Source organism: Falco biarmicus, chromosome 7 (assembly GCF_023638135.1).
Source record: "Falco biarmicus isolate bFalBia1 chromosome 7, bFalBia1.pri, whole genome shotgun sequence".
Taxonomy (NCBI): domain Eukaryota; kingdom Metazoa; phylum Chordata; class Aves; order Falconiformes; family Falconidae; genus Falco; species Falco biarmicus.
In genome coordinates this window covers 31,813,416-31,835,155 of record NC_079294.1, presented here as the reverse complement: position 1 = coordinate 31,835,155, position 21,740 = coordinate 31,813,416, and the positions used below count along the sequence as shown (strand labels likewise).

The 21,740-nt window shown below is 39.5% G+C and overlaps 1 protein-coding gene and 1 long non-coding RNA gene across 9 annotated transcripts in view; one reads left to right on the top strand and one right to left on the bottom strand.

Annotated features, from left to right (window-relative positions):
* Window positions 1-21,740, bottom strand: part of UNC79 (unc-79 homolog, NALCN channel complex subunit) — a 118,024-nt gene that overhangs the window by 18,455 nt on the left and 77,829 nt on the right. For all 5 annotated transcript variants that reach the window (XM_056345364.1, XM_056345365.1, XM_056345366.1 and 2 more), the window contains 8 exons: window positions 19,403-19,441; window positions 18,351-18,463; window positions 18,179-18,264; window positions 17,069-17,242; window positions 15,199-15,267; window positions 14,483-14,593; window positions 7,279-7,383; window positions 1,443-1,520 (listed from right to left, as the gene is read on the bottom strand). In XM_056345364.1, coding sequence (XP_056201339.1) covers window positions 1,443-1,520; window positions 7,279-7,383; window positions 14,483-14,593; window positions 15,199-15,267; window positions 17,069-17,242; window positions 18,179-18,264; window positions 18,351-18,463; window positions 19,403-19,441 — 775 coding nt within the window. The remainder of the gene's footprint in view (window positions 1-1,442; window positions 1,521-7,278; window positions 7,384-14,482; window positions 14,594-15,198; window positions 15,268-17,068; window positions 17,243-18,178; window positions 18,265-18,350; window positions 18,464-19,402; window positions 19,442-21,740) is intronic.
* The window catches only part of LOC130152225 (uncharacterized), a 78,222-nt gene that overhangs the window by 9,541 nt on the left and 46,941 nt on the right, over window positions 1-21,740 (top strand). For all 4 annotated transcript variants that reach the window (XR_008822926.1, XR_008822924.1, XR_008822925.1 and 1 more), the window contains exon 2: window positions 1,871-2,060. This is a non-coding gene — a long non-coding RNA (uncharacterized LOC130152225). The remainder of the gene's footprint in view (window positions 1-1,870; window positions 2,061-21,740) is intronic.

Here is a 21,740-nt window from a genome sequence, read left to right as displayed (position 1 = left end):
TGAATTCAAGAACTATGAATGCTTCATTCTTAGGGGCCAAGTAAAAGCAATGCTTAGCTTTTGAGACTAAGTGATGGAATTATCAAATTAGATATCTTTTTGAAGCTGCCAAAAACTACTGTATCCGAAGCCACAGGCTCAGGGCAAGTCATTACAATGAAGTTTACAGGGGAAAACCACTCTTTGACCTCTGTTTCATTACCTACACTTTGAAGCACGGAAGCCAATTACACTATCTGAGTATACAAATGAACCAGATTTAGTTGTGATCACAAAATTATTAAGCCATAATTGAGTTTTAGTGTCTGAAGTTTGAAAAACTGTTACCATTCTACTTTGAGCAACTGACCTGGGTGCTTCCCATTTTTGTGTATTAATATCAATCTACACGGTGTCGAACTATGCCACCTTCTGGCTTTTCAAATGCTATTTCAAATGCCTGTCAGTTGCCTTGACAGCATAACAACCAGTAAAACAAGGTCACTGGCAGCCCCGTCAGCATATCCTCCATCCAGTTTATGTGGAACTACGGATTCCACATGGGTTCTAAAATATTGAATAACAGAATTATACAAGATACTATACTCAGACCTCTGAAAATAATACTCAGTTGCAGAAGACTTCTCTCCAGCCATCTGTTACGATTCATTCAAGCAGCACGCAGCCTGATTCTCTACGATTTCTTCTGAAATGACCACTTTCCTATCATACCTTGTAACACCAAAGTTACTCTATCTAAAGCAAGTATAAACTAAAATATTCTGTTGGGAGGGAAGGTATTATTGAAGATTTGCTTTTAAAAAAAATCACAAAATTCAGAAGATATATGGGAAAGATCCTATAAGGTCATCCCTAAAGCTGACAGACGCACAAATAAAGGGAAACGAGCCTTCCTCAGCTTGTGGAGCAGACCTGAACTAACCCTCATCTGTTTGGGTACTCAGTCACACGTGTCATGGAACAAGACCTCCAGCTGTGCTACTTCCTCACATATTCACCAGGTGCATATCCAGCACCTGGGCAATTATGAGTACTGGTAATTTAGCTACACTCATCAGCAGGATATAATGAATGTCCAGAAAAATACTGTTAACTCCCTTCATTAACTGGACAATCTTTTGTCAGAATGGAGCCAATAGCTTGTAGCTTTCCTCCCTGTTACCACTTTTTGAGGCATTCAGCTGGTCTGTTCCTCACATGCTGTCTTCTTGAGTACAGGCTCCAACTAAAGATGATCAGTGAAAGAAAGGGAAGATATATCAAATTCAGAACTTTTCCAGCATTAATAAAAAGGAAGAAGAATCTCAACCTCTGCCTGCAATACACCTTGACAACCAGAAAAAAAATGAAAAGAACATTACAATGAAGGAAAACAAGCTGAATAAGATACATTTTTTAAAAACCAAAACTAAGAGATGGAGTTTGATTCACTCAGTACTTACACCAGGCATAGAGGCAATCATCTGTTTATGCAAGATTGTAGACTCAGCTAGTTTTGTTCCAGCATCTGCACAAACAAACTAAGAAGAAATTAAAGAAAAGTTATTTTTTCATTATTTTTGGAAGAACCTGAAGACATTAATAGTTTATTCATGACTTTATTAAAATCACTTCAGATCTCTTCTTGCTTTTATTCATGGTAATTTGCCTTTAGAGCTCTCTTTCTTTATAAACAACCTACTTAACACACCATTATAAATGAGCTAATTTTAATGAAAAAACATATGACTTTAATGTCCTTAATTAACACATATATGCTGTGCAGAAGCAATTTGAAGAATATTATATAATAAATCAGCCTTTCTTTATGAGTAAAAATATACATCTTTGCTATTCCTTGCATATATCAAATGTTACTCTTTCATTACAGAGTAAATCATGACAGTGGATGGCAAGGCAGCACGCCATTCTTCACTGTGACATTACAATACTGTCACTGAAGTTCTACAATGATGAATTATATGAACAATATTGAAGTTGAGAACATCCTGGTATAGTGTGGTATAACTTCTGCATAACACAGACCACAAGGCTACAAAAATGGAAGCTGTTTCTGAGAGGTCAGTATCATCCTGTTACAGTAGAATCTTTCTAATTGGTTTTCTTATGCTTTTACTTTCCTTGCCTTTTTTTTTTCTTATCTCCAGATCCCTTGACCCAAAATCTCTGATGTATATATCATTCATATGTTAGACCTGCTAATACTGTTATTTGATTATCATAAGCTTCATTCACGCATTGGACATCTTGGAAATGATTTGCTTGTTCCTAAACTTGTTGTCCTAATACTGTATTTGCACTTGAGAAATTTCTGTCCATAGTGATGCAATGCAACATTCCAAGAAACAGCAGAGAGAAAAGAAGTTAGACTAACATCTGAGCCTTAATCTTCTTTCTTGAAAATTAACATCATGGTACCTTCACAAATTGAGACAGATACTGACTACACAATATATTTTACAGTTGTCTGATGAATGTGTGTTAGCAGTACTCTCAATGACTGACCGCTCTTGAAAATATTTCCAAATATTCTTTACAGACCTAGAATTTACTCTCACACTTCCACACACTTTACCTTCCAATGACAGACTTAATCTGAACTCAGACTGTCTACCAAGACTACTTAACCTATGTTTTGATGAAGAGTGTCTGTTCTCTGGGATAAATACCAGAAAGACATACCTGAGTTTAGATTAGTAATCTAATCAAGTATCCTCAAAAACAGGCCTGGCTTCAGTTGATTCTTCTTCTGGTTAGAATTTATTTTACACCAGAATAAGTCAAATGGAAAGAAAACAGTAATCTAACTCATATTTCAGTTGAGAAGGCCTGGTGCCTGGGTTATGGGCTGTATCAATCCAGTAAAGGCAGTTCAGTCTTACTTCACACAGCAGCCATGACTCCACTTCTCTTTTAAAAGAAAGGCCATCAATGGACTTAGGCAAATAGATGACAGATTTTCTACTACTGCACCCTATCTCAGAAAGAGCAATGTTGACACTGGGTCTGCTGGACAACAGATATGTTGTTTTCCTGTATGAAGGATTTCTCACTCAACCATTTGTGTGTAGTTTAGGGTTCCCTTGTACGACATCAGATGCAAAAAAGGACCATAATACCCTGAAATATCTGGCTCAGTGTATATATAGCATCCAACAGTGAGTTCAGTGCACTGCTACAAACATTGTACAGCACTCAACATATAAGTCAACCAAAAAACCTTGCCAAAGACAAACGTAATTTATTTCAGGCAACATTTTCTCTTAAGAGTAATAATAAGAAGCCGCAGTTCAAGCAAGCTCTACTGGCCTTCCATAAGCTTTCTACATCGGCACAGAGGAGTTTAAAATTAATATCTGTTATATAACCCAATCTGACAAAGTCTAATCCATGTCTAACAAAAAATTAGGCCTTGTTTAGTTTATCTTTCTCATTATCAGACCGCCAGTTCCAAGGACCCTTCCAAAAGTTGCAATGCAGTCAAAAGAGGATGGGGAAACCAAACTCAAAATGAAAAATTTCTTACATTTCCAGTCCAATTCACTGTCACTTATGTTGTCTCCCTCTACAAATACTATAATATATTAAGACATCACTGGCAAGAGATTTAATGCCATATGTAAAGAAGAAAGGAAAGAAAAATACCCCCATCCTGCAATAAGACGAAAAACAGGGCAAATAATTGCCATGCTTTTTATTAGCATTGTCTGTTAAGATACAGCTGCAAAATCATTTCTAAATGGGAGTGTCTGCTGACAGTAGTGAATTACCTATATACCATAATCATCTGTATTACACCTCCATTCATAACCAGATTTTTAAAATCTATCAGATCTGGCCACCATGGAGCTAATTTTCTCCACAGCAGCCCCCACAGTGCCGTGCTTGTACTGGTAGCTAGAAGGGTGGTGATAACACACCAGAGTTTTGGCCACTGCTGAGCAGTGCTCGCACAGCATCAAGGCCATCTCCCCCACCTTCCCCTCCAACCCCCACCAGTAGGCTGGGGGTGGGCAAGATCTTAGGAGAGGACACAGCCAGGACAGCTGACCCAAAGGGACCAGTGGGATAGTCCACACCATATGACGTCTGACCAGCTGTAAAAGCTAAGAGAAAGGAGAAGGAAGGGAGGACATCCATTATTTACAACAGTTGTTTTCCAGAGCAACCATTATGCATACTGAAGCCCTGCTTCCTGGGAAGTGGCTGAACATCATCTGCTGATGGGAAGTAAAGAATAACTTTTGTTTTCCTTGCTTCCGTGTGCAGCTTTGTCATTGCTTTATTAAACTGCCTCCACCTTGATCTATGAGGGGTTTTTTCCATCTTATTCTCTCCCCTCTATGCTCTGCTAAGAAGAGGAGTGATAGAGCGGCTTGGTGGGCACCTGGCACCCAGCCAAGGTCAAACCACCACATTAAAATATATATTCTTATAAATGTATTATATGTAACTTTAAATCCTTCCATTCAGTAATTAGTAGATCAGATCTTCACAGAAACACAAGTGGAACCACTAGACATACACTGATTTACATTAGCTGAAGATCTGGCCTAAAAAAGGAGCCATCTAAACAAAACAGATCAGATATACTGAACCTTAGAGCCTAGCTGAACAAGCAAATCTTAATGAGACACTAATATAATTTTAAGTAATGGAAATCCTGAAGATGTGTGCTGGTGAAATGTGAGCAGGAGAAAAATCCTGGGAAACAAAATGCTGGGTGAAGCAGCAGTTCCTATGGAAACCCATGGAACAGCAGCACGTACTTGATGGCTTTCATGTGCTAGGACAAATCAAGGAGACAGCCTTTCCGTACCCTTTATCATTCAGGACATCTGTGCAATAATGGGGGTGATCTGGTTAAAATTCTCATTCTTTGTAAAGTGCGATAAAGTTAAGTCTCATCTTAGCACTGATGTCACCAGTGACACTGACGGCACTATGTAATCTGGATGCATGCGGGTGTCAAATGTACATTCCTAGGAATTCCTTTGTTAGCCAGCCTACGACTGATCTATCATTAAATTAAAGGGCTCCTAGCTCCTTTATTATCTCGAACATTTTGACTGTGTTCTGTGTGCACTGTCTGTATAGAATCTTGTATACAGGCTAACATGTCCGTGGAGACATGACTGTCCTGGAAATTAAAACCATTTCCGTTTAGTGCTGTATTAACCGTGCTATAGCTTCATGGATTCAAAACCATGCAATCTGAATCAATATTGTAGTAGCTTTGTGTGGTAAAGAGGTGAACCAATCCCTTCATTCTATTAATGACAGCAAAGAAAATAAAAATAAGCAGAAAGATATGGGGTTTTTTACTACTAGGTTTCTTAAATTACAATGCTGCTTAAGATGGGCTTAATGGTTATTGCAGTATTTAAATTCAAGAGGCTGTTGAATGATTCAGACCACATACTACCAAGGGCTGCCAATTTACACAATCAATGGGAGAAGTAGTCATCATGCCTCCAGTAGGCATCGATAGCAGATGGTCTGAATACAACCCCTATTCTTTACCATTGACTGCATAAAAACAGAAGCTGGCTGCTTTGGATAGCAGGAAATATGAATCACTTCATCAGCCTCTGAAAGAGAGACATCATAAAAGACATTTATATCCACATTAGGTGCTGTTAAGGTATGAATACATCCCAAAGTGAATACAGCGTATGGGAACAATGCTAGGAGGAAAACCAAGCAATTATCATTTTATCTTTATGAGATGATGTAAGAGAGAATTTTGCTTACTGTGTCTATCAGGCAATTGGCTCAATGTGAAGGACAAGTGTTTACCAGCTAAATCCCACTGCCAAAACTCATCTGGCATGTTCGCATTCTCAAATGAAGAGTTCAGGATTGACTAGACTGTGGGACTGTCACCCTTTGGGGCAGCCATGGGACTAAGCTATACAATGGAGCTAGGCAGAAAAATTGATTTTGTAATAAAAATAAAATTCAGTTCAATTCAACAAACAGTGATGCACATGGTATCAATCTGCATCACCAGCTGTAAGCCAGAAAAGAGGCTGGTGGTTTTTGTCGATGGTCTTGACTGCAACCAAAAAAAGAAGTATTCTGGGCTTTAAAAAAAAAAATTTTAAAAAGAATGCTAATTTCAGCTTTTTAGACTAAATTTTTTTTATTATCAAAATAAAGACCCTGAAGTGTTATTCTTCCCCACGCCAACTTCTTCCCCTAACACTGATGGCATTGTAATTGTTTTCAGAGTTATCCTAACTGCTATATAATTTCACCTGTCAGTATTATTTCTCTGTCAACTGGCAACCACTTATTTACTATGAGTAATGTACCAGTGCTCAAAAGAAAGCGAGCCCATAGTAAGCTATATGAACCTTTGACACTTTGACACCATAATGAGAGGGGAAAGAGTGAATGGAGCTGTGATGCTGGGAGCATTATGAATGGTCTACATAACGAACATCTTGCTTGAACCTTATGGAGTGCTGTTGTGCTGGTCCCCTGTCATTTATAGTTACTAAACATATGTAATGGTTAGATCATTGTAAACAATGAAAGCCCGCTACCTGCAATTAAAACTGATGGACTTCAGTAAACTGTTTTTCAAGGACAGGCTTGAAACAGTGCCAGACAGTGCCACACTTGGCATGTTGGAGGCAGAAAGATTTTTCACAAGTTTGTATCTTACTCAGATTCTCCTATGAAAAAGCTAGCTTAACTCCTACCTCAGCAATTCACAGAATGAAAGGAACAGAAATACTGTCTATGTATTCTTTGCTGGAAAATTCCATGTTTAGAGAGAATGGTCTCCAGGGACTGGTGACAGCTTACTGCCTGCCTAAATAGACAGAAACTGAGTTCTGGCCCATGATCAGCTAGCACCTCCTTCCCACACAAACTGCTCACCGGTTTCGGAGCTATGATATGAAGACAAGCACCTGGGGCAGCCTGGGACATGGTATGAAGCTCAATGGACTCGATACTTATGGGTCCCTTCCAACTCAGGATATATTCTATGATCCTCAATACATCAGCAATGATGCACAGGTCATTATCACCTTGGGAAATGTGGATTCCCAGTTTAGTTTCATAAATTTTAGTATGGGAGTCTAAAGGTATGCACCTATGGTTACAAGTGTAACTGGATTTTGATTCAAAAAATTCTTGCTTCCCCTGACATTGCTGGTACTTTCTGCAACCATGTTGGATTCGCCTCCACCCCCCATCCCCACCCCACCCTGAATTTGGGCTGAGACAGGATCGGTATGAGAATTACATAAGAGTCTCCTGTACCTGCACCAACAGCAGCAGATTCATGTCTGGTAAGGGTGACTTTAACTTGAGTGCCTGCAGTAACTCCAATATGACACTGCGCGTCAAGTAGAATTTGTCCCTTTCCTATAACAGGAAAACAGAGAATTATGAATGTCCTGAAATTCACTGACACCCACTAGTAAACCATAAAGATACTTTTTATCTAAGTTTGAGAATAAAAAAGTTACAACAGTGTACTGGTTTCTCCTGTCTTGAAAAAAGTAGACATCATTCGTCATTTATGTAATCCTACAGACTTGATTGAACAGACATTAATGAGGGTGATTCTCTTTTGACTTTGTATCAGGCACTATATCCAATATTTCAATATTATGCCTGTGAAATATAGACAGATGTTATAAAAGAGTTATAAAGTTTAGGCGTGCAGTGTAGTTTTCACTACGTAGTTCCATATAAAGGGAAAAGGGGAAAGCAGTTAAGGATTGACACAGGAGAACAAAACTGGCAATAGTATTCAGCATTATTCTTTCATTAAACCTGTCAGAACAGGTCTACATTTTACCATACTTTTTTTTCTGTTGTCACTCCCCTTAAAATAAGGGTGCTTGCACTAAGACAGCTTGTGCAAGTATTATTAAAGTAGCAGTACTTTTCCACTCACACAATAAAAACCATCTTGGCTACAGCTGCTACAACAGAAACATTTTAAAACACAGGGGAAAACCAGCCAATGGAGATTAGAACACAGAAGCCTAAGAATAGAGCTGTAGAGCTGAGACAGCAAGGAGGTACCAGAGATAAGACGAGCCTGTTACACATCTTACTTTGACATTCTCTGACTTTGGATGATAAGATAAAAATGTGGAACAAAAAGTCAAGAATTTTGATCAGCAGGAAGACGTACACTTTCAAATGACCATTAGAGATGAAATAATGTTGTCTAAATAAGATAGCATATCCAAAGTGTGCTTAAGATTTAAAGCCTAGTATCGTCCATCTTGTAAATCTCAGGCACTTGACTGCTCACTTAACTTAAATGTGTGGAACATTTCACTCAGCCAGGGCCTCTGTTCCTCTATGACATCTATAAAATGGGATAATAAAGTTTGCCTCTTCCTCAGAGAAGTCTTGGGAGGTTTAGTTAGTGAGGGTCAGTTTGAAGGCCACATCCAGCTGAACACAGTAGCAAGTGCAGCTACAAAGGAATGAGTTGGAGGCGATGAATAGCTGGAAGTGAGAGTAAGCTTTGGTTGCAGCAGTCCAAGAAGCCAGTCACCAGCATTCCTCCTCAGAAAGCTAAGGTCACCACGTTGTATCTGCCCAGCATACTGCCGAACAAAGCTTACAGCAACACTGTGTCTCCCACAACACCCACATACCTTTTAATGAAAACAGATTTTAAATATCAGCCCCTGATTTGGGAAAAGGTGCCAAAACAACAGAATGGTATGTCTTTCACGGATGTTATGATGACAGCCTGTGAATCAAGAGAACTTACTTCAAGCTCCTAGTTTGATCTTCAATTACATGGAATGTAAGGACAGATAACACATTTAGCTGATGGAATCAGCTCCAAACTGCAGCGGTCCTTGTGTGACTACATTGCTGCAGTCTAGACAGCTAAACTCACAGGAAGCTAACACTTCAAAATTAAACTTAAAACAATAAATAAATCATTCCCTTATGGGAGCAGCAAACATTGGACCAGTTCAGCTGTATTATGAAACCATTATCTGAGGGTAGAAGTGCTCAAAAGTCACACATCCCACATGTGTGAGTGGTGCTCTGGTAAGAATAACACAATATAAGAATATCCAGGAGAGGTCAGACCAGAACAAATGTCCTCAGTAACTTATCTCCAACAAGGCCAGATGCAAAAGGAAGAATAAAAACAAGGCAAGCATGTATAACTCCACTACTGCTCTCCTAGCCACCATTTTCAGCTCAGGCAACTTCTGAGCTCAGAATGGTTTCTGTGTAATTCATATCTCTCAGTGGATTTCTTTTCCATGTATGTGTCCATTGACATCCTGGATGCATGTCAACTTTCAGTACCCATAGTACTTGGCAAGGACTCACACACTGTTGAAGAACCACTCCCCTTTACTTGCTTTGCCACTGGTTCCTACAGTCTCGCTATGTTCTTGTTCTGGAAAGGCAAGAAATTACCCATCCCTGCCTGGGTCACTTGTGACCTCTCTCACATTCCCATCAGTTGTTTCAGACTGAAGAGCCCTAACTTAGTTGCTCTGTATGTGGAACTCATCCCACTATTTGATCATTCTTGTTACCATTATCTGAACTGTCTCCAATTCTACTATATTCTGACTGGGAATGTGGAACCAGAACAGAGCACAATAGTCAAGGTGCAAACAGACCCTGATTACTTGGCTAGAATTCACCCACAAGAGTGAACCTTCCTGTAGAGGAATGAAGGTGGGTCAGTTATCATTGACAACATACAGCTGTGGGCTGGCTTCAGGGGCGGTGGGTTGGCTGATGTAGATAAGGGGCAGCTGTGGCTGGTTCTGTTCAGTGGTGGGGCAGCCAATGGAGAGAGAGCAGCCGAGGAAGAAGCAGAGAGAACATGCACCCTGGGTGAGAAGGCAGCAGAGGGACTGGCATGAAGAGTATGTTGGTATGAGATGGCAAAAGTCCTTGTTGCAGCTTGATAGTTTGGAGAGTGCTGTGACAATTGTTGACCCGTGTGAGGCCCTTCAGATTATGAGACTGAGTGTAATGAGCAGCGACAGCAGTGATGGCTGTGCTGGGGGACATCTGAAGTTTTGAACAGTGACGGCGGTGCCCAATGTAGCAGAGACAGGCAGGGATAGCCTGCGATCCAGATCATGTTGTGATAGGCGGGAAGAGCCTGGGGATCCAGATCAGATACCGGTAGAGGTGAGCCGTTGGGATCAAAGAGAAGGAAGCCTGACTGCCGTGGAGTTAAAGAGACTGAGGGTAACGGGTGATAACGGTGAAGTACACGGCCAGACGTGGCAGCAGCCTGCAGCAGCAGCAGGTCCAGAGCAGGTCTGGCCAGACAGTGGTGATGGCTGTGCTGGGGGAAGGTGTGGGAGCGGCGCGGTGCCACAAGCGGCTCCTGCCATTGCTGCTGCTGCTCGGCCTGGTGGTATTCTTGCCAGTGTTTATGTGCTCATTGAAGGTGTCTCCAGTCGTAGAAGAAATGAGCGACCACAAGGATGTTGAGAATCTTGTTGGAACACTGAGTAATGTATTAGTGCTGTATTCTAGATCTGCTGCTGTTGAAAGCTCATTCAGGTTACTGTCCAGTGTGACCCAAGAGGTGAAAGGATGAGGTACTATAAGTTCATCAGAACTCCACTCTGAAGAAAACAAAATCCCAGATTTCAAGAAAGCAGATGAGAAGAGAGGCGATCACCTTGCAGAAGCTGAAAAGCTCAATATAAAATTGAAGAAGGGATATGTGTATAAGTTCAGGGACAAATTGTCTGGACTGTATGAAAAGTTTTTGTGAAAAAGTTGTGATGACTGTTAAATACATAAGGCATGAAATGTTAAGAAGAAAAAAAGAGTTCAAGGACAAGTTATCCAGACTGTAAGAAAAGTTTATTTGTAAAAAGTTTGTGATGATTGGTAAAAACATGAGGTATGAATTGTTAAAAAGGAGAAAGAGAAAAAAAAAAAGAAAAAAAGATAAAGGGGGGAATTGTAGAGGAATGAAGGTGGGTTAATTATCATTGATAATATACAGCTGGCTTCAGGGGTGGTGGGTTGGCTGATGTAGATAAGGGCTGTGTAGATAACCAGCTGTGGCTGGTTCTGTTCAGTGGTGGGGCAGCCAATGGAGAGAGAGCAGCCAAGGAAGAGAGAGGAGGAAGAAGCAGAGAAGAGAGAACACGTGCCCTGGGTGAGGAGAGATGAGGAGAAGGCAGCAAAGGGACTGGCATGAAGAGTATGCTGGTATGAGATGGTAAAAGACCTTGTTGCAGCTTGATAGTTTGGAGAGTGCTGCGACACCTTCCAACTGTCGTATGCTTTCACAGTCTTAAGACACACATAATGCAGTTCCATGCTCAGACAGCTGACAACCACATCCTGCAAAACACTGGACAGAAGTTCCTATTAGTAACTCACTACAGCAGCCTGCACATACTGGGAAAGAAGAGAGGTAAAATTCTTTCAGAAGCATTCAGCTATTTTACAGATTAACACCTATGCTACACAGGACGTAATTAGACCATACTGGATTGCTCCGTCAGAACACGGGGAAGGAAACATAACCTTCATGAATCCCAGCTTTCCTTGGCTCTAAGGATAATACAACACTGAGCTACCCTCTTTGTTAAAGAAGTGTCCTGTCTCACAATCTAAACTCTTAATGTTTAAGTACATGCAATGCAGAGGGGAGAAGCAAAATCAAGCAAAATGTTTTTTTGCCATCTGACCTCTTGCTTCCTGCACTGTAAATCAAGAGTGATGGCACTGAAGTCAATAGCCCAGAGTACCCTTCCTCTTGAAGTCTACTTATTCTTGTCATTCTGCTGGTGATAAATATGTATAAACTGTGTTTATACATATTTAAGAACTTTATACTCTGCCACAACACTGTGAATGGGTACTAGTTCCATGAGAATGAAGTCCAGGGGAGTCACATGTGTAAACCTGGCACCAAAGAGTCAAGAATACAACCTCTTTAGCCTCTGTTCAACTAAATTAACCCTCTCAAGTGTCTACATCTCTATAAAAAAATGCCTTGCAACCTCCAAACTGTGACTTGCCAGAGGTCTATGTGTAGAGCGTGAAACTACTAAATAAGTAATTTAGTAATAAGAATAGTATATTTGGTTCTTCAATGCAGTGGTATGTGATCCTGCAAGTAAGCCAGTATAAAGCAAAATTCTTTATTTTATCTCTGCTGCTACTACAGTAGAGTAGTAGCAAATCACAAATACTGAAGAACAGCCACTTCAATATTCTTTAAAGAAATTAAATAGCAAAATCATGTCATGTCCAATGCAGTGGCATTCTGATTTACTTAATAAGGGTCAACAGAATGCTAGTCAAAGGTTAAGTTTAGGTTCAAGCTGTAAGAGACAGCAAAGCCAAAAAGTGTCCATTTCTGACCTTAAGATACTTGAAAGTAAAGATTACTACAATCCACAGAAGAGATGATGCTACTCTCAACTGAGAGTTCTAAAGGTGCTGAGAAAAATCAAATTACTGACCTGGAACAGAAACTCAGACAAGGAAATATCAGACTGATGTGAGTCTTCAGGCTCCAAGACAAGAGAAACTGAGATATTCCTGCCACAGGATATTAGGAAAACTTTGGAGATAAAATAAGATTTGGAGTGGTTGTACAGCATGACCTCTACAAAGTGCATGTCAGAGTAGCTTGGTCTTTGAAAACACAAGGATCCTCCACTGCTTAGCTGAAAGCTGGTGGTTTGTTCCAGCCAGCACATTCAAAGTTGCAAAACAAGTAATTAAATCTGAATAGTTTCAATGGTTACAAATTATTTTCCTTCTGGAGTTCACTTCTATGTGGTATTCTATCACAAACAACGCTCTTACTTGGCTACAGTGATTTCCACTGTAGAGAAACACAGACATCACAATGGATATTCTTTCCTAACAGCAGTCATCAATTTGATATTTCTAATGCAAAACCATTATAAGCTTTCAGAAATAACAAAGATAATGTAGTGTGGAGTTCCACTAAATTAAGCATTTTGTGGCTATGAATTGCAGACCATTCACTAATGATTCCATTTCTGAGTCACCAGGTTGTATTAAACTAAATCAAGTAGGAGATTTTACCAAGCACTATAATCCAAGCTTCCTGTGTGCAATTAAGTATGCAATATATTAACAGAACATTGAACCAGGAAGCAAGCAAGAAACGCATGATACCAGGGGCTTAATAAATTTTTTTTTGAAATAACCAAAACTGTAGAGCATGAGGGAAGTAAAACTGTTTTATTTCTGTATTTCACAATTTGCTTTAGCAGGCATATGTGAAATAGTCTTATCAGACCATGAATGCAAGAGGAGTATTTTTGCTTCAGTTTTAAATGGCACATTTTTTGTTTCAATGAAAAAAAAACATGTTGGACTTTATTTTTCTCACTTTGCCTTGCCCAAAGCCTTAACTATAGATCTGGTAGCATTTGCTTGCTGTAATTAAACATACTGTTAGTTTCTATTTAATGCTTCAAACTATTACATCCAGTAAAAGTTTTACTTATTTTCTTGTGGTGCAGTTTTTGTGCTAGAGTTTCGTTGCTTTTATCATTTCTTCTTCACTGTTTGTCCAGCGATACTTTGTCTTACCAAGACTGAAGCAACACATGTTCCAGTTGTCCATTATCAATATAGAAAATCATGTAGCTACTTATGAGAGAATGTTTCCTGATGATTAATTACTGTTTTGACAATGTACTGAGGATGGAAAACTGTGCACTTTAGCAGTTGAAGCAACATTCTTGTTCAGTACCTTAACAATCTACATAATGGAGCATACAGGGCCTGAGTGAAAGGTCTGATTGGTTTTTGTAGATTTTGTTGTTTAACTTCTCACCAATAGCTACAAAATGAACTTGAGTGTTAACTGAGTGTTATTTGTACACACAGCTTTCACCCAGAAATCTTACACATTTTTTAAAGGTACACACATACTTACTCTCTTTTCTACGCAGCTTACAGCCATGCACACTGAAGTGAGATACCTAATACAGGATGAAAGAGGATCTAATCTGGGAAGCTCCTGACTTGGAGTCTTCCACTTCACTTAGCTATCTGTTGCCCTCCCTAACAGCTGTGCTCTCAAAGGCATTACCAGAAATATTTAAGCTTTTACTGCACAAGTTATGTGGCTAAACTTGTGCACTAGGAAAGATATGACTGTATAGACATTTCAAGTCACGCATGAATACCAGGCATCATCTCTTCAAGAGAAAAAAAATTCCAGGTCATGAAAACACACCAAAATACTTTTCTAAGTAATGTTTTCGGCAGGTTCCCTTTATCTGTGTCTATAGTGTAAATGTGAAACTCAGTAATAATAAAAGGCACTGAATCAAAATCACTTGATTAGCCAAACTACATTAAAACTGTTGACACACCTGAAACCTGACACTGATTTAATCTTAACTTACAAACATATTACTTGAGGGAAGTAGGACTTTGTCTGTCCTATTTCCATTATCCCTAGAAGTAGACATAGTCTTATTTTTACCTTAGTGAAGGCTCGGTAGCACAAACCACACAGTTCCACCAGGTAGGCCAGAGTGAAGACAGCATTCTGAATTACAAAGCTTAGTAACTTTGAAAAAGGCTCCAGAAGACTCTGCAATGACATGATTTAGAGAAATCAGTAACCTGTCGCTCAGCAAAACAAAATTCATTCGACTCTGAAAGCCTGAAAGGAACAGCTTTATTTTTATCTCAGAGGCTGTCTTGCTGGGATTTACACTGTTGCACTCAATGGCTATTCTATCTAGCATTTGCCTTCATGCTCGTATGAGAAATTAGAAGCAAAACATCAGAAAATAGTTTCCCCTCTGACACAGTGTTTACAAGATATAAGAGATTCTATTGTGTTTATGCAGAAAAACCTCACTGACCTCAGTGGAATTGTACTGCAGAACTTCTAAGGAAGTTCATTACTATTTTTATTATTTTTTCAAAAGAAAAGAGGAGGAAGAAAAAAGGGAAAAAAGAGACTATCAAATCTTTAAGAAGATATAAATTCACACCCACACAGGAACGTAATCTCACCCACACTTTACTGTAACCTAGATTCGTAAGCTCTTTTCATACTCCAAAGGGTGTCGGACTGCACAATTTTATGCTTATATAGAATACTTTCCTAGCTAGGGGATAACACCACATTCATAGAACGGCACAGGCTGGCTAAATCTGAGGCAACAGTTTTCTCTTCTTGGAACTTACCCTGGTGGCACTAGTGGTAGATATCTTCAACAAGCAAATCATGATTCTTAAACTAGAATCTAAAGAACACTGTGAACATATTTCAAGGCAGGAAAGAAAAGAAAAGAAAAAAAGAAAAAAAGAAAAAACCCAGAGTTAGTACCTTTCTGTACATGTCTTGCTTTTAGTGGTAGCAGCTAAGAAGAAGTTATAGGTGACGTCTAAAAAATGATCCCTGATGATTGACCTTTACTTTGCCAAAACTCGCTTATTTCTGAATACACAATCATACTCCTTCAGTGGTAACACACTACAGCATAGGCCTTGAGATCAGAAAATTTCACTAAAGGGCTAGTTTAGAAAAGTCAACTTTATACCTTTTATGACAAAAATTTCCTAGAAATATATTTTCACTGTAATAAAACTGGTTTGGAGGAAAAAAAAAAGAGAGCGGACAAAAAAGAGTGAGTTAGCAGGATGTACACACCATCTACCTCATTTTATATTTCTGTGGTTGCCCTGGGCTATGAAGTTTTCCCTCACAACCCAAGACAGGGCTGCAATGAGTATCCCATAACATCACAAAGCCGCCTGGCAATAGCTGCTCCAGGTGCCCCTCTAAAGTCATTCCTTATGGTATAATTGACTTTTCCCCTGAGTAAATCACACAGGTGGCAGCAGTGAATGGGACTTTTCAAGGTCTATCTGCTGTCTTGCCTCTTCCCTGCTGTAAACATCTAGAACAGCCAAGAGTCATTTATGACCCTAGAGGAAAGAACAGGAGATGGAAAATTCAGGAGCAAGCCTCCCATGAATAAAAGGGAAAAAAGGTAAACACTCCATCTAAACGTTCCGTGAATGGCAGACATGCAGCTGGAACTATTAAGATTCAATGTATTTCTCTTTATTTATTTCAATTAGATGAGATACAACAGATTGGGGTGGCTAGTACGCAAAGGGAATGGCTATTGCCTGTTTGGCTTAGTAAGTGTTGCAGGATAGTGCCTCAATTTACCAAAGCCTAAAGAGGTTTCAAGATCTGACTATTGCATAGTAGTGCCAAGGAATTTACTATTATTCATGTAATTTGGTGGTGACAGCCAATTTAAAAGACAATGTTATAAGTCACAAAGTTAGATTTTGGATTCCTCAGCTCAGGCTGAGCAACACTGCTTTGCACAGAAGAAATTTCCACTGGGCTCATACAAGCCATAGGAAATAAAGTCAGAATAAAGGCATCAGAATAAGGGCATCAGAATCCCATGTTTACTGGAAAGACTCAGAATAAGTTTTTGCTGTGTTTACTGAAAAGACATCTGGAAATACACACATTAGGAGATAAGATTAGGAGGAGGACTCAGAAATCAGAGCCCAGTTCTTCTAGATTCAGTTTCTGCAACTATATTCTGATTACAGCCAGAACTACAACCTGGTCAGCCAAACAGGCTAGGCTCAGTTCCCAGTAGTCTCAGTTCTCTCTGCCTGTCTGACTATTGTGTACTTTTAGCAAATTAATTAGGTGGTGTTGCTCTCCTCGGGAGTTTTATTTTCTTTTAATAGTTAAAACAAGATGGACTTTCATTGCCAAAATGCTGATTCTCTCAAATGCAGTATTCTAATCCAACAAAGACAGGGCATAGAAAGTACAGATGAAAAAAGCCAACAAAGAGGTGAAGAGTACTCTGGTCAGAGTTTTTATCATTACCCATGGAAAATATAATTAAAGGGATGGATCAGATATACAATAAATCCAGTCCTCTGGAAACATTAGTCAAAACATTAGAAAATATTCATAACAATCCGCTCTGATTTCTCTTTCACAGCTTTCCCACTGTTTGGTATATCCTGACCAATGGCAGTATAGCTCGTTTCAGATGTCCATACATCATACCTTAAGCGGCAAAACACAAGGGAGTTTAGTAAGGAAGGTCTGAAACTGATTACTAATTGTGGTCCAGAGGTTGCTGGGTGAATCCATTGGCAAGGCTTCCATAAAGGTAGCAATATTTTCCAAACAGCGTAGCATCGCACCCCCTGCTGGTAAATTCTTTTTGTTGTTTAAACCCTGGGAAACAAAACAAGAACTATAAACAAACGGACATGTGCACAAAAGGGCCCTTAAACAGTATTTGAAATGCTGAGGTTAATTTGTTCAGACAAAATACTACTTACCTCTTCTATAAGGCTACAGATAAAATTTTGTGCCAGCAATTTGAACTGTGTCTGTGACAGTTAAGTCTATTTCAGTTCCTTAAGTATTGACCAAAATATTTCGAGCCAAAAATGTTATAAGTAGAGTCCTAACTCATAACCTCCTTAGACTGGAATAGTAGTAAAAAAAAAAGCTGAACTCATAAAGTATTCATCAGGGGATTGCCCATGTTTTCCTTTGAACAGTTTTCAACAAGATATGTTCATTAATGTTCAGCAGACCATGTATGCTTTTTTGGCTTTTCTACTAGGATCAGGCCTGGAAAGATATAAGCAGTTTTAAAGTGATGTCAGTATCTTTGTATGAAGCAACCACCATGCTCTTGGAAGAGCAGGATACATGCAAGTGACTAGTGCAAGCGGGAGGATAAAAGTTACAGTAGAAACAAGCCAAGAAGGCAGGCAGTGAAAGGCAGGCAATAAATCTTTGGACTATTTAAAGAAAATGCCATCAGATACAGCGGAGAGGGAGAAGCAAAAATGTTCCTGCAAACCGAAAATTGTGCTAGGGGAAGGGATGGCCCACACTACCAATGTGTAGGACAGATCCAGGAGGTGGTCTAAGGAAAAAGAAAAAAAAAAAAAGACACACCAACCTATCAGTGAGAGCAAAACCCACAAGGAAAACTGTGAGGACAGTTTAATCCTGCTTCCAGGAAGGACAAAACAAAACTTTGCATTGCTTTAGGTGACGCAAGTTTGAACTCTTAATGAATGAGGAGAAATTATCTAATATGCTTGATAATGCTAATAAAACTAGCACCATTAACAGACCTGGTAGTCAACATACCTCTAACAGCTGGCTCAGAGCAGCAATGGAGCTCAGCTCACTGAAGTCCATAAGAGACGTGGCCAAGGTCCGTAAAAAGCTTCCATCTGAAATTTGAAAGACATTTTTGCACTGGCTGTCCATACGGAGGTAACTGAAAGGGTCAGAAATGCACTCAGATACCACACATTACCTTTAATATTGCTCTGGAAGAGCTGAGGGAAGATGCCATTGGGAGCCAGCTGATGGAACACACAACGGAGGAACTGCTTGGCCACACCTGCAGCATTTCCAGGGATCATCATACTGAAACGAAGGGAAGGAAAAGGAAGAAGAAAGAAATGCATTCTAGATGAAACACTTCTCGAGGCTGACTACACAGAGAAAATAAAGATGATGCTATTCTTTTTAATTATGGAAGTATTCAATCAAAAGCAGAACTGTCCTGATACCAAAAAAGAGTTCAGCATGTTGATTTTATGACTTCAGCTGGATTACGCAGAGCTGAAAGTTATGTACACATAGCTAAGGTATTTAAGTCCCAATAAATAGCTCACAGTTTTATTTGTGAGTCACCTGAGTCTGAATATAGTCCTGCTCTCTCATCGTGTATTTCAGTGATACCGGATGAGGTTCTTGGCGTTAACATAAAACACATGAAGAACAGGTCAACACATATTATTTATATATTAATTTGCCTCTTGCATTTTCCTTCAAGAGATGAAGTACTTTCTGATCACTCATAAAATGAATGGTTTCATTTAAAAAGCTGAAGTATTACCAATTTACTCATAAACTGCACATGTTAACATGTTCTACAGCTTCGCAAAATGAATTTATCCTATTCAGCATCTGATTTACACAATGAGACATCACTACCAGGGGTTCTCCATGGCCAAGGATGATTCACTTGATTCAGTGTATGGAGACAGTTTATTAAGACAAATACTGAACACAGAACAGGCTAGAAAAAGCTGCACTGAAATTATGGAAACCAGAAGGCATCTTTAAATTATGTCTGAACTTGATTTTTTACAAGTTCAATACATATGAATATGGGTTCCTGTTCACCTTCAGAACACATGACATATTTGAAACAAGTGGGAAAGGACAGGTTTTTCCTCTTACTGTCACAAACCTTAAATAAATTTTTAAAAAGTTAAATTTAATTGATTTCAGGGCTAGGGAGGATGATGCTTTAGATTAATTGTTTCATTTTGGCCAAGGTATCTTTTGCTACCATACCTTTCTGCTTGATTAGAAAAACTGGTACTTGATGCCAACCTGGAATAAAAATTAAAAAAATAAGTGAAGCTCTCACGCTTTTTTTTGTGTTTCATTTTAAAGTAAGCCAATACATCATCTTTTTTCTGAAAGAATAAAAAAGAAATTTAAAGAATATTTAAAATAACCCCATAAAGGTCTTCAGAAAAGCACATAAATTCAGTCAAATAATGTTTGCATGACATATAAACTCTGTTCAGGCTTGCAGTCTCACAAATACTTAACAGCTCTAAAGACAAATCTACTTGCTTCCCTATACTAGCACGAAGATAATGAAGTAAAGCTATTGCCTTACATGCACATCATGGATAATTACTAACCTAGAGAGATTTGGAGAAAAAAAAAAGTTTGCCAGAAGCTGCCTAATGACTGAATTCTTTCTGATTAACACACGAACATAGACTAAGCCCAAATTCTCTACTTGGCAGTCTGAAGTGAGGCTTCTACTTCCAGATTTTGACACTTAAATAACTGGCCTAATTTCAGAAACACTAAATACCTGTGAGCTCTTATAAAGTCATATAAGAAATACTGGGTTCTCAAAAATCAGGTCATGTATTTTAGTACCTAAATATAGACTTTGAAGGCAAATATGGGCACTCAGTGATGAAAACACTGAACACAATATTAAAGCAAAATCATGCCCTTCAATATCCAGGACATGTAAATAAACAGAATTGGGGCTTATAATACCAAAGCAGCACACCTTTAATACTAAAAAGCAGTTACAAAGATGTACATTGGCAACATCTCTTACACAGAAAATACCATGCAATTTTTACTCTCATCTGCTGCGCATCAGTATTTCAGCTGGTATAAATGGATAGCTACCCAGAGGGACTTTCACAGGCTGGAGAGGTGGGCCTGTGCAAACCTCATGAAATTCAACAAGGCCAAGTGCAAGATCCTACACCTGGGTTGGGGCAACCCCCAGTATCAATGCAGGGTGGGCAGAGATTGGCTTGAGAACAGCCCTGAGGAGAAGGACTTGGTGGAACTGGTGGACCAAAAGCTCAAGGTGGCCCAGAAATGTGCACTTGCAGCCCAGAAAGCCTACTGAATCCTGGGCTGCATCAAAAGAAGCATGAACAGCAGGTCAACAGAGGTGATTCTGCTCCTCTACTCAGCTCCCACGAGACCCAACTAGATTACTGCACTCAGCTCTGGGGCCCCCAACATAACAATGACATGGAGCTGCTGGAGCAAGTCCAGAGGAGGGCCACAAAGATGATCAGAGAGCTGGAGCACCTCTCTTACGAAGACTGGCTGAGAGAGTTGGGGTTGTCCAGCCTGGAGAGGAGAAGGCTCTGGGGAGACCTTCTAACAGCCTCCCAATACCTAAAGGGGGCCTACAAGAAAGCTGAAATAGGACCTTTTAGTAGGGCTTGTAGTGATAGAACAAGGGGGATGACTTTAAGCTGAAAGAGGGTAGATTTAGATTAGATATTAGGAAGAAATACTTTACTGTGAGGGTGGTGAGACACTGGCACAGGTTGCCCAGAGCAGCTGTGGATGCCCCATCCCTGGAAGTGTTCAAGGCCAGGCTGGATGAGGCTTTGAGCAACCTGGTCCAGTGAAAGGTGTCCCTGCCCATGGCAGGCGTTTGTAACTAGATGATCTTAAAGGTCCCTTCTAACACAAACCATTCTACGATTCTACGATATGTCTAAATGGAAAATTCATAGAGCTACACTAATTTGCTCACGATATGGCCTTCAATGTTTATCTTTGATTCATGATCCTTTTAGGGTGGATTTAGCTGTAGCTCAATCCTCAGTCAGCCTCTGTTCTGAAAACAGTGTCCTCTCTAGTCATCACTGCAAAATCCAAAAATTACTCTAAGGCAGCTCAGTCAAATGCGTAAGTGTAAATCAAAATGGATGGTGATTTTCATTAATGATGCATGACATGCTGGGAATACAACATACTTTCAACAGTGCAATACTCTCAGGGGATTGAAGATTATATTCTTTTCAGTTGTCTCAGCTTAAATCAGAAAAACTGCCTGACTCCATTACTGTTAAGACGAGTCCACACTAAAATACAGCATATTAATTCTGGTGTGCAAAGCTAATTCTGGGTGAAAACAGGTCGGAAGCTACCTTCAAGCAATACAGACCTTGATTCTGGAGTAACTGTAGCATCTGCTTACATTAAAGAACATGAGGATTTCTGTAGAATGCAGTGAGAACAATCACATGCCCAATGGACATTACATTTATTTTCAAAAATCTACTGAAGCATTCAAATACAACAGCGTACAATATTTCTTCTAAAATAAATAAAAGTCCGATGCAAA